A 15,202-nucleotide genomic window follows, 5' to 3' on the forward strand; every position below is an offset into this window, starting at 1 on the left:
TAGTCTTGGGAGGGTGTATGTGTCCAGGAATTTATCAATTTCTTCTAGATTTTCTATTTATTTGCATAGAGGTGTTTATAGTATTCTCTGATCGTAGTTTGTATTTCTGTGGGATCAGTGGTGATCTCCCCTTTATCATTTTGTATTGTGTCTATTTGATTCTTCTCTCTTTTCTTCTTTATTAGTCTGGCTAGCGGTCTATTTTGTTAATTTTTTCAAAAAACCAGCTCCTGGATTCATTGATTTTTGAAGGGTTTTTCGTGTCTCTATCTCCTTCAGTTTTGCTCTGATCTTAGTTATTTCTTGTATTCTGCTAGCTTTTGAATTTGTTTGCTCTTGATTCTCTAGTTCTTTTCATTGTGATGTTAGGGTGGTGATTTTACATCTTTCCCACTTTCTCCTGTGGGGATTTAGTGCTATAAATTTCCCTCTAAACACTGTTTTAGCTGTGTCCCAGAGATTCTGGTATGTTGTGTCTTTGTTCTCATTGGTTTCAAATAGCTTATTTGTTTCTGCCTTAATTTCGTTATTTACCCATTAGTCATTCAGGAACAGGTTGTTCGGTTTCCATGTAGTTGTGTGGTTTTAAGTGAGTTTCTTAATCCTGAGTTCTAATTTGATTGCACTGTTGTCTGAGAGACTGTTTGTTATGATTTCTGCTTCTTTTGCATTTGCTGAGGAGTGTTTTACTTTCAATTATATGGTCGATTTTAGAATAAGAGCTATGTGGTGCTGAGCAGAATGTATGTTCTGTTGATTTGGGGTGGAGAGTTCTGTAGATGTCTATTAGGTCTGCTTGGTCCAGAGCTGAGTTCAAGTCCTGAATTTCCTTGTTAGTTTTCTGCCTTGTTGATTAGTCTAATATTGACAGTGGGGTGTTAAAGTTTCCCACTATTAATGTGTGTGAGTCTAAGTCTCTTTGTAGGTCTCTAAGAACTTGCTTTATGAATCTGGGTGTTCCTGTATTGGATGCATATATATTTAGGATAGTTCGCTCTTCTTGTTGCATCGATCTCTTTACCATTATGTAATGCACTGCTTTGTCTTTTTTTATTTTTGTTGGTTTAAAGTCGGTTTTATCAGAGACTAGAATTGCAACCCCAGCTTTTTTTTTTTTGCTTTCCATTTGCTTGGTAAATCTTCCTCCATTCCTTTATTTTGAGTCTATGTGTGTCTTTGCACATGAGATGGGTCTCCTGAATACAGTACACTAACGGGTTTTGACTTTTTATCCAATTTGCCAGTCTGTGCCTTTTAATTGGGGCATTTAGCCCATTTACATTTAAGGCTAATATTGTTATGTGTGAATTTGATCCTGTCATTGTGATGCTAGCTGGTTGTTTTGCCCATTAGTTGATGCAGTTTCTTCATAGCGTTGATGGTCTTTGCATTTTGGGTTGTTTTTGCAGTGGCTGGTACCAGTTTTTCCTTTCCATATTTAGTGCTTCCTTCAGGAACTCTTGTAAGGCAGGCCTGGTGGTGACAAAATCCCTTAGCATTTGCTTGTCTGTAAAGGATTTTATTTCTCCTTCACTTATGAAGCTTAGTTTGGCTGGATATGAAATTCTGGGTTGAAAATTCTTTTCTTTAAGAATGTTGAATATTGGCCCCTACTCTCTTCTGGCTTGTAGGGTTTCTGCTGAGAGATCCACTGTTAGTCTGATGGGCTTCCCTTTGTGGGTAACCCGCCCTTTCTCTCTGGCTGTGCTTAACATTTTTTTCCTTCATTTCAACCTTGCTTAATCTGATGATTATGTGTCTTAGGGCTGCTCTTCTCGAGGAGTATCTTTGTGGTGTTCTCTGTATTTCCTGAATTTGAATGTTGGCCTGTCTTGCTAGATTGGGGAAGTTCTCCTGGATAATTTCCTGAAGTGTGTTTTCAAACTTAGTTCCATTCTCTCTATCAGTTTCAGGTACACCAATCAAACATAGGTTTGGTCTTTACACATAGTCTCATAGTCTCATATTTCTTAGAAGCTTTGTTCATTTCTTTTCAGTCTTTTTTCTCTAATCTTGTCTTCACACTTTCATTAAGTTGATCAATCTCTGTTATCCTTTCTTCCACTTGATTGATCCAGCTATGGATACTGCATGCTTCACAAAGTTCTTGTGCTGTGTTTTTCAGCTCCTTCAGGTCATTTATGTTCTTTTCTAAACTGGTTATTCTAGTTAGCAATTCCTCTAACCTTTTATTAAGGTTCTTAGCTTCCTTACATTGGGTTATAACATGCTCCTTTAGCTCAGAGGAGTTTGTTATTACCCACCTTCTGAAGCCTACTTTTGTCAATTCGTCAAACTAATTCTCCATCCAGTTTTGTTCCCTTGTTTGCAAGGAGTTTTGATCCTTTGGAGGAGAAGAGGCATTCTGGTTTTTGGAATTTTCAGCCTTTTTGTGCTGGTTTTTCCTCATCTTCATGGATTTATTCACCTTTGGCCTTTGCTGTTGGTGACCTTCGGATAGAGTTTTTGCATGGTTGTCCTTTTCATTGATGTTGATGCTATTGCTTTCTGTTAGTTTTCCTTCTAACAGTCAGGCCCCTCTGCTGCAAGTCTGCTGGAGTTTGCTGCGGTCCACTCCAGACTCTGTTTGCCGGTTATCACTAGCAGAGACTGCAGAATAGCAAAGATTGCTGCCTGCTCCTTCCTATGGAAGCTTCGTCCCAGAAGGGCACACGTCAGATGCCAGCCAGAGTTCTTCAGTAGGAGGTGTCTGTCGACCCCTCCTGGGAGGTATCTCCCAGTCAGGAGGCACAGGGGGTGCTCAGGCACCCACTTGAGGAGGCAGTCTGTCCCTTCACAGAGCTCGAGCGCTATGCTGGGAGATCCACTGCTCTCTTCAGAGCCAGCAGGCAGGAATGTTTAAGTCTGCTGAAGCTGCACCCACTGCTGCCCCTTCCCCTAGGTGCTGTGTCCCAGGAAGATGGGAGTTTTATCCATAAGCCCCTGAATGGGGCTGTTGCCTTTCCTTCAGAGATGCTCTGCCCAGAGAGGAGGAATCTAGACAGGCAGTCTGGCTACAGCAGCTTTGTGGCCCTGTGGTGGGCTCCACCTAGTCTGAACTTTCCCATGGCTTTGTTTACACTGTGAGGGGAAAGCAGCCTACTCAAGCCTCAGTAATAGAGAATGCCCCTCCCCCCACCAAGATCGGGCACCCAGGTTGACTTCAGACTGCTGTGCTGGCAGGTAGAATTTCAACCCAGTGGGTCTTAGCTTGCTGGGATCCATGGGGGTGGGATCCGCTGAGCAAGACCACTTGGCTCCCTGGCTTCAGGCCGCTTTCCAGGGGAGTGAACGGTTCTGTCTTGATGGCATTCCAGGTGCCACTGGGGTATGAAATAAAAACTCCTGCAGCTAGCTCAGTGTCTGCCCAAACGGCCTCCTAGTTTTGTGCTTGAAACCCAGGGCCCTTGTGGTGTAGGCACCTGAGGGAATCTTCTGGTCTGTGGGTTGTGAAGACCATGAGAAAAGTGTAGTATCTGGGCCGGAGTGCACCAACCCTCATGGCGCAGTCCCTCATGGCTTCCTTTGGCTAGGGGAGGGATTTCCCCGATCCCTTGCACTTCTTGGGTGAGGCAACACCCCACCCTGCTTTGGCTTGCCCTCCGTGGGCTGCACCCATTGTCTAACCAGTCCCAATGAGATGAACCAGGTACCTCAGCTAGAAATGCAGAAATCACCTGCCTTCTGTGTTGGTCTGGCTGGGAGCTGCAGATCGGAGCTGTTCCTATTCAGCCATCTTGCTCGGGAATTCCAGGCTTTGGCTTTTTTTGTTGTGCAAGCCTGTGTAGCTCGCTGCAGCTTGTTCAGCATCCCAGCCTGAGCTCTGTCTGTTCTCCCACCCAACACGCATTTCCAAGTGCCCTCTGTAAGAGCCATGTTGTTATATCCCTCAAAAACACTGGCTGACTTGGAAGAAGCAGCCACTCTTTGAGATCACTGGGGAAGTGACAGGACAACATGATTATCATATATCAACCCAAGTTTCTGAACTTACTGTTAAGGTGAAACTGCAGCACAAGGATGAAAGGTCTTTTTATGAATGATAATGGGAAAGGCAAAACAAAGGTGCTAAAAGATTTTTTTTTAAAAAGAGCAAAGTAGGGTAACAAAACTTGAAGAAACTTTTGGAAAGGAAATGAAGATAAGGAAGGGGAAACTAAGGAAAGAAAACACAGAAAAAATAGGAAAGCAACACAAAAGACAAATATGTGAAGGCTGGGTTACTGATGGCAGACGCTTTGCTGGCATTCTGTTTGACTGAAGGTGAAAGCTAGGTTTACTGTAACTATACCTGCCTCTGCAAGACACACAATAACTGAGAAGCCAGGAAGAAAATACAGTGAGCAAAATCAATATTGCTTTCTGATTAAACAAATAATAAGATAGTTATTGAATTTGACACCTACCTTTTCTTCTAAGTCTTTTATTTGTCTTTTCTGGATGTCTGTTTTATCTTCTAAGTCACGAATTCTCTGAAGAAAGAAAAGAAAGAAAGCATCAGTAGGTGGTAAGTTGTGTGGAAAAATATTTTACCAAATGAAAACACGAAACTTCCTATACAAACCTGAATATTTGTACAAGCAGCTGGAAACATTGCATGTATGTTTTCCCCACCCAAAAACATGTTGCATGTTTCAGAAATTATCTATGTTTGTGGTAGAAAATCATTGTTACTGATTAACTTTTCAAAAAATATTTGCCACCTTTTCTACTGAGCCTATCCCTGTAGACCCCTTCCTAGTGAGGTGTAGATTCCACACCACTAACATTGAGTTTGGCAAAGAGACTTGTTTTGGCCAGTGGAATGCAAGTTGGAATAAGATTTGGGAATATCAAATCCTTGTAGAGGGTGTAGTATATCTCAGAAGTAGAGAGCAAGAAACAAGCTTTGTTATGAACCATTTGGATTGAGATTTTGATTGTTTGTTACCACATTAAAGATGGTTGAGCTGACTCATATAGATGTAAACAATCCAATTGTTCTTTCTTAACCTTTTTATCTTAACCCCATTTCAACCCTGTTTCAGGATAGAATTTTCTCACAAAATAGAATTGGTAAATTCTCACAAAACGAAGTAGAGATTACACATCAACAAACATTCCCAGGAGGGAACTGGTAAATTAGGAAAACACCAGAATATAACAAACATAACACAAGTAATCCTAAAGATGAAAAGTTCCAAGACTGTCTTTGAACTTACCTCTCAATTATGTAACAAAATTCCACTAATTTAAACACCGAATATTTGAAATCAACATTACATAACAATTATTTACAAGTAAAATAAAGTCTTCCACATTTATATCTGGCAATCTGAAGGTTTTTTTGTGTTCATGTACATGGTTATATAATGCAGGCTTCTTATTTAATAGCTCTGTAGGGAATAATTAGAAAACAGAGAAATGGAGTCTATGGAGAAAACACTAGAAGCCAAATGGGATGATAATATATAGAGAGAGGTTTTTATAATGCAATGGTAGGAGAAAAAAAGGGAAGCTAGAACAAGGGGTACTTGAACTTGGAAAGCATATCTCCTTCTCTTTAAAAGAGTAGATCTCAACTGTTTGTCTCTCCCTGCCCCAGCCAGGGACATTTGGCAGTTCTGCACATTTTTTTAAAGTTAGTAAATATGTTTATTTATTTTAAGTTGTGTAATTCAGTGGTTTTAGTATATTCATAAAGTTGTGCAACCATCACCACTATCTAAATGTCTTGACATTTCTGTACTGTCACAACTGGGAGTATGTGCATCTAGCATCTACCGAGTAGAAGCCAGGAATGCTACTAAACATCCAGTAAGGCACAGAACAGCCACCCCTCCCCCTAAAAAAGAATAAAGAATTATCTGCTTCAAAATTTCAGTAGTGCTGAAATTGAGAAACTCTTCTTTAAGTAAGGGGGCTAAGGTTTGTGCAACAAGAGATGGTGTGTTTTGGTCAGAGTGAGACCATAAAGGTTAACCTTGAAATTATACCATAATGAATGCCGGAGAAAGGGATGGAACTGGAATGCTGATGGTGTGTTTATACGTGTATGATTTGTGTGCTGGTGTATATTTCCATAGTGCTGTCAGTGCTCCATAGCTACACAGTAAAAGAATAAATTTGCTAGATATCTCCACCTTGAGTGTTCAACTAATTCCTTGGCATGTCTGCTGGATATGGAGGCAAGTACTATATGGACAAAATCATGAATATGTAAAATTACTGCAGTATCCATTCAGCCATCACATCTATGCTTGTTGGGCACCTCCTTACATGCTCATGACTGTGCTGAATGTAATGGACAATACAGATAAGGCACCAGTTAGTTCCTAATTTCAAAGAACTATCAGATCCAGATGGAATAACAAAATTAAATAAAAAGGTAAACAATGGAAAAAAACTGAATAACTTTGTCACCCATCTCCAATTCCTAGTGCAGTGTTTAGCATGGAGAAGGTGTCCACACATATTTTTTTGTCAAATAAATGTGTTATGCTACATCATATGACATATACTTGATTTCTTTTTGCTTCCCATCCCTTTGCCATCCACCCAACAGAAAACCTTGCTGGATCTAAAACATTCCTTTTCTACCTACTTCTTTTTATCTCTACTGATACCAAGTTCACCAAGTCATTGTCTTCCCTTGTCAGGGCTGGTGTGGCAGCTTCTACCTGCTCTTCCTGCCTTTTATTTTGACCATCTTACTCCATCAATAGCAGCCATTGTGAACTCTCAGAATGTAAAAATGATCTCCACGGTCCCCTGAGTTTAAGCGGGTGGGGAAGAAAAGAAGGAAGAGTTAGTTGAGTTGTGCTCAGAATAAAACTCAAACTCCTGCAAAGCCCTGTGTGATGTGGCCCTTTCTTAGCTCTGCAACGTCTCCTCCTATCAACCTCACTCTGGCTCTGCGTGCTCCTGACATTCTAGCCTTTGCTCTGTTCCTTGACTATTCCAAACTTATTCCCATGATAGGAACTTAGCCCTTGCTGTCCCTGTCTTCTGGGACACTTGGCCAAGATCTTTGTGTGGCTCATTTCTTGGATCTTAGGTATCTTCAGAGAGGCCTCCTCTGACCAGCCAGCCTAAAGTGGCCAATCCTACTCCCAAACTCACATACACATTGTATACATTTCTGCATAGCACTTATTGCCACTCTCAGAAATTGCCTCAGTCATTGTTCATTTGTGCTGTGGCTCTGTCCCTGTCCCTCTGTGAGATAGATGAGAGTAGTGATCTGTATGTCTTTGCTTACCATTATACTCCCGGCACCTGGTACACAGCAGGCCCTCAATAAATGGTTGTGAATGAGTGCATAACAGAATATAGAAGGTAGATATCTTGAGCAGTAAGTGGTTCATTTTTAAAATTTTCATCAGGGAGAGGATCCTGAATGGGTTGGATCTTAAACTGGGACTGGAAAAATGAGAACACTTGGATCAATGCAATGGAAACTAATGGACACTTTAGGATGAGCAATTATGCAACAAGGGCTTAGAGGTGGAAAATCACAGCACAAGTGGGACCAGGATGTTTTGCATGAGTGGAGAGGAAAGTATGCTCTGGGGTTGGGTCAAATCTGGTTTTGGAGGGCAGGGTAGTCAGCTACTGAAGGACCTGAAGAGACCTGTGTAAGACTCTACTCAACTGGAAATTGGATCATGGAGGCTTTGGGGCAAGAATGTACCATGAGGAAAAATGAGAAGAATCTGTGATGAGATGTGTGGTGGATTGAAAAGGGGAGAGCTAGAACTAGGTCCTCATGGCACCTGCATGTACTTTTAAAAATGCTATTTATTTTGATATATCGTAATTATCTTTCTTTGTGTTAATCATTTTATAACCATCTATGGGTCCTACGTTTTGTGAAGGTGGGGTCCACGGTGAATTCTCTGTCTAGCACAGTACTTAGCACCTAGGAAACACATTTAAAAGTTTGACTGAATAAATGCATAGATGATGGAGTCAGATTCACATAGAGAACATTTGGCAGTACCTGGAAGCTGGTGGAATAATGAAAGGTCCTGCACATGCCTGGGGTGACAAAAATGAACAAAATGGACCAGTATCAAAAACATTTCAGGGGAAATGCCAGTTGGATGTGGTGATGTATTAATGCTTACAGGGAAAGAACAGAGAAGACTCCAGTGTTTCTAGCCGGAGTGATTTGAGATATGGTAATTCTACTGACTAAGACAGTCAGATGGGGAGAGAGAAGAGAAGTAAGGACAAGAATGCATCAGTTCACTCTTAAACATTCAAGCAGAACGGTGTAATACATGGTTAGTGATATACTTTAGAAGTTAGAGTGTATTACATAGTTATATATAAAAAATCCTGGCCAATATCTTCTGGAATAATTCTATGAAACTCAGCTATTAATTAAAAGGGAAGAAGAAGAGTAAGAAATAACTGGGAAAGGCATATTCTAATGAACATTTGTTTAGAAGGTGGATGGAAAATGTCAATGAAACTCCCTGAGGTTCAGAAATGTACTATCAGCACTACTGGATAACTTAAACAAAACCAACTCTTTCAGGGGTGAAGTATCTTAGCTAAATGGTTAAAGAAATACTCAAATGGAATACAGTTTTTATCATAAATAAATTTAGATAACTATGAGTCCATCTTAAAAGTAAACACTTCTGTGTTTCCATGACATAACTCCCAATTTGTTGAAAGTAATTACATGCTATTGCAGCACAAGAAATTTGTGCAGAGTACATTTTTATCCCCTGCTAGAAGAAAAGAATGCATGAAGCAATGCAATGATGGCATAGAGTCTATTATTAAAGACTTTAAGAAGTCTTTCCATGGGTCAAAACTCAAACTTTTGTGATGGAATCTGAAGGGGCATTAATAGGAACATGTAGATATTTATCATTTCTGGGACACGTGGCTTCAGAATTCTCCACCTACTTGGGTAATCTATTAGCCTATAAAATCCACAAAGCTCCTGCCTGCATCTGAAGTGTGCTAAGTGTCATGTCCCCCGTGAATTGTTTTTATTTGCCTCGTAAAAGAACCCCTGCCTCTTTTCCACTTACCTTGATCGCTGATGACCACACGATTCTTACCGCCTATTCATACCATCTGAATTTTGTACCAGTTGCTTCTTATAGCTTCTGAGGATTGAATACTACAACCTGACACTTTCAATGCTGGAATCCTTATTGAATCTGTATTTTGACCAGGACCTCAGCCCTCAACTGTCAGGCTATGGCATGAATAAAGAGTTACAATTAAAAATATTGGCTGGAAATTAGTAGTGGGTGCCTATTTTGGACCTTGCTGATGAATCACATAAGTCATGGATGACGGTACAATACAGTGGTTAGACACACTGACCTTGGAGTTCAGCAGACCTAGGCTGTCATCCTGACTGTTGCTTACCATCTGTGTTATCTTGGGCAAATCACTTAAGCATTCTTATCTTCAGTATTGTTATCTCCAAAATTGAGATAATAAAAATACTTACCTCATAGGGCTATTATGAAGATTAAATGAAATGATGTAAGTAGAGTCCTTAGTTTAGTTACTGACATAAAGCAAATGTCAGTAAGTAAACAGCAGCTGCCAGGCTTTGTTGGTGGTGATGTTTGTAATGTGAACGGTCCTTGCTCTCTTTTACACTATTCGGATTATTATCAGGCTTGTTTATGGACTAGAGTGAGCAATACATGGGAAGCACTATTTTTGCCCTGGAGAGTGTCCTGCTTCCCTGCATAAGGCAGATAATCAGACACCGTGAAATTCAAAGCATATTTCATGAAAACGTAGTTCTAAAAATAGTAGCAGTATTCAGTCCTTCTGAAATGCCAATTTTCTCAAGATTGAATTATTATAAAACTGTCATTTTTGTATGTGCATGAAGGTAGAAAACAACGGTTATTTATTTTACTCTCTGAAAATAACTTGTATCTCCTGGGCTTCTCCATACCCATACTCAATACCGTGTACCTAGTACTAAGTTCCATTTGCTAGTACTAACCCTACACAGAGGCAGTGACTCAGTTCTCACCTGATGAGCTTGCTGTAAGAGCTCCATTCTCTCCTGAAGAATCTGACAGTCATACTCTCTGCTCTTCCTCAGCATTTGCCGCCGTAACTTTTCTACTGCCGTCCTCAGCTCCTCTTGCTGTTTTTCACTTAATAATTCACCAAACTTGATAACAGTTTCTTGCTGTAGAGCATTGTACAAAGTAGCTTCTAGTTCCTGGATTCTCTGGCAAATAGAATTAGAAAAGTCTAACTTTGGAACTTGGCATTGATATCTGGTGTGGGAGTGTATGCTATGTATGTATATGTGTATGGCTGCCAACTTTAGGCTTATAGGATCTTAGCAAGAAAATAATTTCAAAACTTCTCTAGCCTAATTACACTTCTGAAAATCTCCTTTTATGAGATTCCATAAGGGTCATCTAGCCAATTCATGAACTTCTCTAGTGAGGGAACATTTGTTCTTTCTTGGGACCCTGTCCATTTTATATACTTTTCCTTTTTAGAAAGCCCTCGCTTTGTTATAATAACTGTAGTTCCTATCCTAAAGTGTAGCTGAGAATAAGTGTGTTCTCACTTCTACTTGACAGCTCTGGCCAGGCACGGTGGCTCACACCTGTAATCCCAGCACTTTGGGAGCCCGAGGCAGGCGGATCATCTGAGGTCAGGAGTTCGAGACCAGCCTGGCCAATGTGGTGAAACCCCATTTCTACTAAAAATATAAAAAATTCGGTGGGCGTGGTGGTGCGCACCTGTAATCCCAGCTACTCTGGAGGCTGAGACAGAAGAATCACTGGAACCCGAGAGGCGGAAGTTGCAGTGAGCCGAGATCACGCATTGCACTCTGGTCTGTGCAACAAGAGTGAAACTCCATCTCAAAACAACAGCAACAAAAAACAAACAAACAAAAAACAACAAGACAGCTCTTCATACATTTAAAGACATCTACCATGGTGGCCATACTTCTGGAAATAAATAGTCTAAGTTAGAACAAAATACTTAAAATTGGAGGTATATCTTACGCACAAAATACTGCCCCCGTTTTATTAATACATGACAAACCTCTGGTACTTGAAGATGGCTTTATGGTCGCCATATTTTTTCTTGAAATAAAATTGAGAAATAAAATCCAAAAAATGACCTAAAGTTTTGGAATTGGTCTGTTTTTAAGTTCTCTGAGATTTATGGCTGCTCTCATTATAATATTTCTCTGAGTCTTTCTTTTGTAGATGAAGGATGCACTGCCTTCATCTTTTTCTTTCTTTTTTGATATGCTTCAGATAACAGTTGCTAAAATCTACAATCTTATCCCTTCTAAGTTTGACAGAAGTGACCAGACATGCTTTGGTGAGAAATATTTTCCTAGCTCTTGTCCTGGGCTAAGCAGGTCTCATCTTTTTAAGGATAAATATGGTTTTCTGAATGAGTACTCAGTAGTCTCGGGACCCACATAAACACACAACTTAATTTCGTATAGGTAGAAGAGGCAAGGGTGAAAGGCAGAAGTGAAGCAAAACTCACTTCCTTCTCTGTCTCTAATTAGCATCAAATACCCATTCTCTTCTTTCCCCATCAAACAAGCTCAGAATCTCTTACTCATTTTGGAATGCAAAGACAAGTTCATCTTTGTTACAAGCAGGGACTAAGTGCTTCACTCTTTCCCCAAAAGTGACTCAAGCTGCTTCCAGGAAAGCATTATAAAAACCTCTGCTAGGAATTCTTTGAAATGTTCCTTTAACTTGCTCTTTTTCTTTTGATTCATAATTGTGAATTAATGGAGGGTGGAGCATAAGGAGAGAAGAAATGTGAGCTGTAGTTCATTATGAAGAAGCATGCAATAGGAATTTGGTAGAGGGGAATGGATCACATGTGCTCCTTAATCAGCATAATCTTCTGTGGGAGACAAAAAGGCACAGCCCATTTACCATGGAAGCCTCAGTTACTGTGGCTGGATTATAGTAGGCCACAGGATCTGGAGTCAGATCTACACACTACCTATTTATCAACTTGGGCAAAGTTCTTATATTCTCTAAATCTTACTATCCTCATATGTAAGATATGAACAATAATCTTACTTATACCTCACAGAGTTGTTGTAAGAGATAAATGAATTAAAAATATGCATAACAAACATTAAACACATTATTCCACCACTAGATCAGACTCCCAAACGATTGGATTTGGTTTAATAAAATTTCTCTTTAATCTACACTGCCATCCAAACTGTTCTTCATTTAATATTATCCAACAACATATATTTAATTGTTTTTGTTTTATTTTGTTTTGAGACAGGATCTTGCTCTGCTGCCCAGGCTGGAGTACAGTGGCATGATCACAACTCCCTGAAGCCTTGACCTCCCAGGCTCAATGAATCCTCCCTCCTCAGCCTCCTTAGTGCTCCTTAGTGCTCCTTAGTACTACAAGGTGCATGTCACCATGATTGGCTAATTTTTGTATTTTGTATTTTTATTTTTATTTTTTGGAGATACAAGGTTTCACCATGTTGCTCACGCTGGTCTTGAATTCCTGGGCTCAAGGGATCTGCCCACCTTGGTTTCCCAAAAGTGCTGGGATTACATGCATGAGGCGCCACGTCTGGCCTTTTAATTGTTAAAAAATGAAGTATAATTAAATATTTATTAGGTATTATAAGAATATCTTATAAGAATCTTAGAATAAGTAAAGAGCTAGGAATGTATTTGTTCTAAAATTAGATCTGAAAACCAATAAATGAATGAACTGCATGTCGTGATCTATTCAAGTACATAGCATGGAAAATTAAATAGGATACTTTATTCCACAGTGCATAACTGTAAATACTGCGGGTGTCTCTATCACTTGTTGTACCTACCATATATGCTTGGTCAAGAGCTTGTTTTCTGTAGTCTAGTTCTTCCTCCAGATAGCCTTTTATTTTGCAGAACTGTTCCTATAACAAAGGGCCATATTGATAGAGTCAGCTTAGTTAACTAGAAAGTGACGTACAAATGGTATTGATTAATGTTTCCTCTAATTCTACCATAAGACACATCACTAGTATTTGTAGAGTCATAAATTTTGTCTGTTAGGGAAATAGTTCAACTCTCATAGTCTCACACAGGAATGTGAAAATCAGTGGAAAGCAGCATAAAAGATATAATGAAAAATCCACATAGAATGCTCTAAAAGATTTTTAATCTGAGAGCACGTGATTAAGTATAGATTTTGACTAGTGTTTAATAATAATAAGCCTATCTATGTAAAAGTATTATGATAATATATTTTTGTAAGAATGTGATAAAATGTAACATAGCTGGGTTGCATAATCAACAAGTTTAACTGATTCAAATTCATCTGTGTACAACTAGCAAACATAAGGACAAAAATAGCAACTTAAAGAGTGGGAGTGATTCCACCCACACTGCTGCTTAATGAGTGGGTGTCTGCTTTTGCCACAAAGCCAGTGTGAGCTGGGAAAAGTCAATCTGATGTTCCCTCTCTTGTTCTCAGTTTCTGTGTGCTTCTCATATTACGAGCATCTTGCCATTAGCACTTAAAACTATATTTTGGGTACAACATAGTCCCAAGCACAAGTCAATTGTTTCTTTGGGTGTTTAACTGAAGGAACAAAGACTTCTTCCAACTCTGAAGAAAAACTCAATGGTGTTGACTTTTGAGAGATCGTGTATCTGTATGGAGTAATTTTGCTGTTGACTTTGCTGGTGACTGCTGAATTCCAGTACCTAGAACAGTGCCTGATACAGACTAATTGCTTAATTAATATTTGTGTTTTTAAAGAGCTTTCAAGGGTAATTTTGAAGAGAAATTGTCCATTTGGAAAGCTTTCTTGGCCAAATATAAAAATAAAATAAAATAACAAACTGTTCTTTTTATATGCTTTGACATTGGAGCCTAACCTCTTAGTAAAATGTGAGCACTGTATAAAGTATAAGCAAATAATTTATAAGCTATAATGTGCTACACAAATGCAAGTTGTTTTTATAGGATTCCCTCATCCAATAGGAATCCACTACATGTTTTCTAGTTATAATGATAACATTAATCATAATCTTGTTATAAATTTCTGTTTTTTTTTTTGAGACAGAGCTTCGCTCTTGTTGCCCAGGCTGGAGTGCAATGGCGCGATCTCGGCTCACTGCAAACTCCGCCTCCTGGGTTCAAGCGATTCTCCTGCCTCAGCTTCCCGAGTAGCTGGGATTACAGGCATGTGCCACCGCGCCCGGCTAATTTTGTAGTTTTAGTAGAGACGGGGTTTCTCCATGTTGGTCAGGCTGGTCTCGAACTCCTGACCTCAGGTGATCTGCCTGCCTCGGCCTCCCAAAGTTCTGGGATTATAGGCATGAGCCACTGTGCCCAGACGAATCTTGTTATAAATTTCTATGCATTGCTGTAAGTTAATAATAACCAATTTTTAGACTTGGTGAGTAAAAAGAAACTTTTAAAATTGTAAAATGCACATAACATTTACAACCTTACTCATTTTTAATTCATTTTTGAGTGTATAGTTCAGTAGTACAAAGTATATTCACATTGTTATGCAACCAATGTACAGAATTTTTCATGCTGCAAAACTGAAACTATACCCATTATACAACAGCTCTATGTTTCCCCTTCTCACCTTCTGGCAACCACAGTCTACTGTCTGTTTCCAAGTTTGATTAATCTAGCACCTCACATGAGTGGATTCATATAGTATTTACAATTCTGTGAATAGCTTATTTCACTTAACGTAGTGTCCTGAAATTACATCCATATTGTAACTTGTATCAGAACTTCCTTCCTTTTGAAGGCTAAATAATATTCCATGATATGTATACACCACCTTTTGTTTATCTGTTCATCCATTGATGGACATTTGGGTTACTTCTACCTTTTGGCTATTGTGAATAATGCTGCTATGAACATGGGTGTATAAATATCTCTTCCAGACTCTGGTTTCAATTCTTTTGGATACACACCCAGAAGTGGTATTGCTGAATCATATAGTAATTCTATTTTGATTTTTTTGAGCAACCACCATACTTTTTTTCATAGTGGCTGTACCAGTTTTACATTCCCATCAATAGTAAAGAAGGGTTTCAATTTCCCCTTATCTTTGCCAACACTTGTTTTATCTTTTTGGTTGTGGGAACACAGGGTCTTGCTCTGTTGCCCAGGCTGGAATGCAGTGGTACAAAAATAGCTCACTGTAGCCTCCACCTCCTGGGCTCAAATGATC

General features: G+C 39.4%; 1 protein-coding gene across 4 annotated transcripts in view; it reads right to left on the reverse strand.

Moving 5' to 3' along the window:
* The window catches only part of JAKMIP2 (janus kinase and microtubule interacting protein 2), a 104,392-nt gene that overhangs the window by 16,619 nt on the left and 72,571 nt on the right, over positions 1-15,202 (reverse strand). For all 4 annotated transcript variants that reach the window (XM_063706852.1, XM_055387390.2, XM_063706851.1 and 1 more), the window contains 3 exons: positions 12,836-12,913; positions 10,007-10,210; positions 4,407-4,472 (listed from right to left, as the gene is read on the reverse strand). In XM_063706852.1, the coding sequence (XP_063562922.1) occupies positions 4,407-4,472; positions 10,007-10,210; positions 12,836-12,913 (348 nt within the window). The remainder of the gene's footprint in view (positions 1-4,406; positions 4,473-10,006; positions 10,211-12,835; positions 12,914-15,202) is intronic.

Source organism: Gorilla gorilla, chromosome 4 (genome assembly GCF_029281585.2).
Source record: "Gorilla gorilla gorilla isolate KB3781 chromosome 4, NHGRI_mGorGor1-v2.1_pri, whole genome shotgun sequence".
Lineage (NCBI taxonomy): Eukaryota > Metazoa > Chordata > Mammalia > Primates > Hominidae > Gorilla > Gorilla gorilla.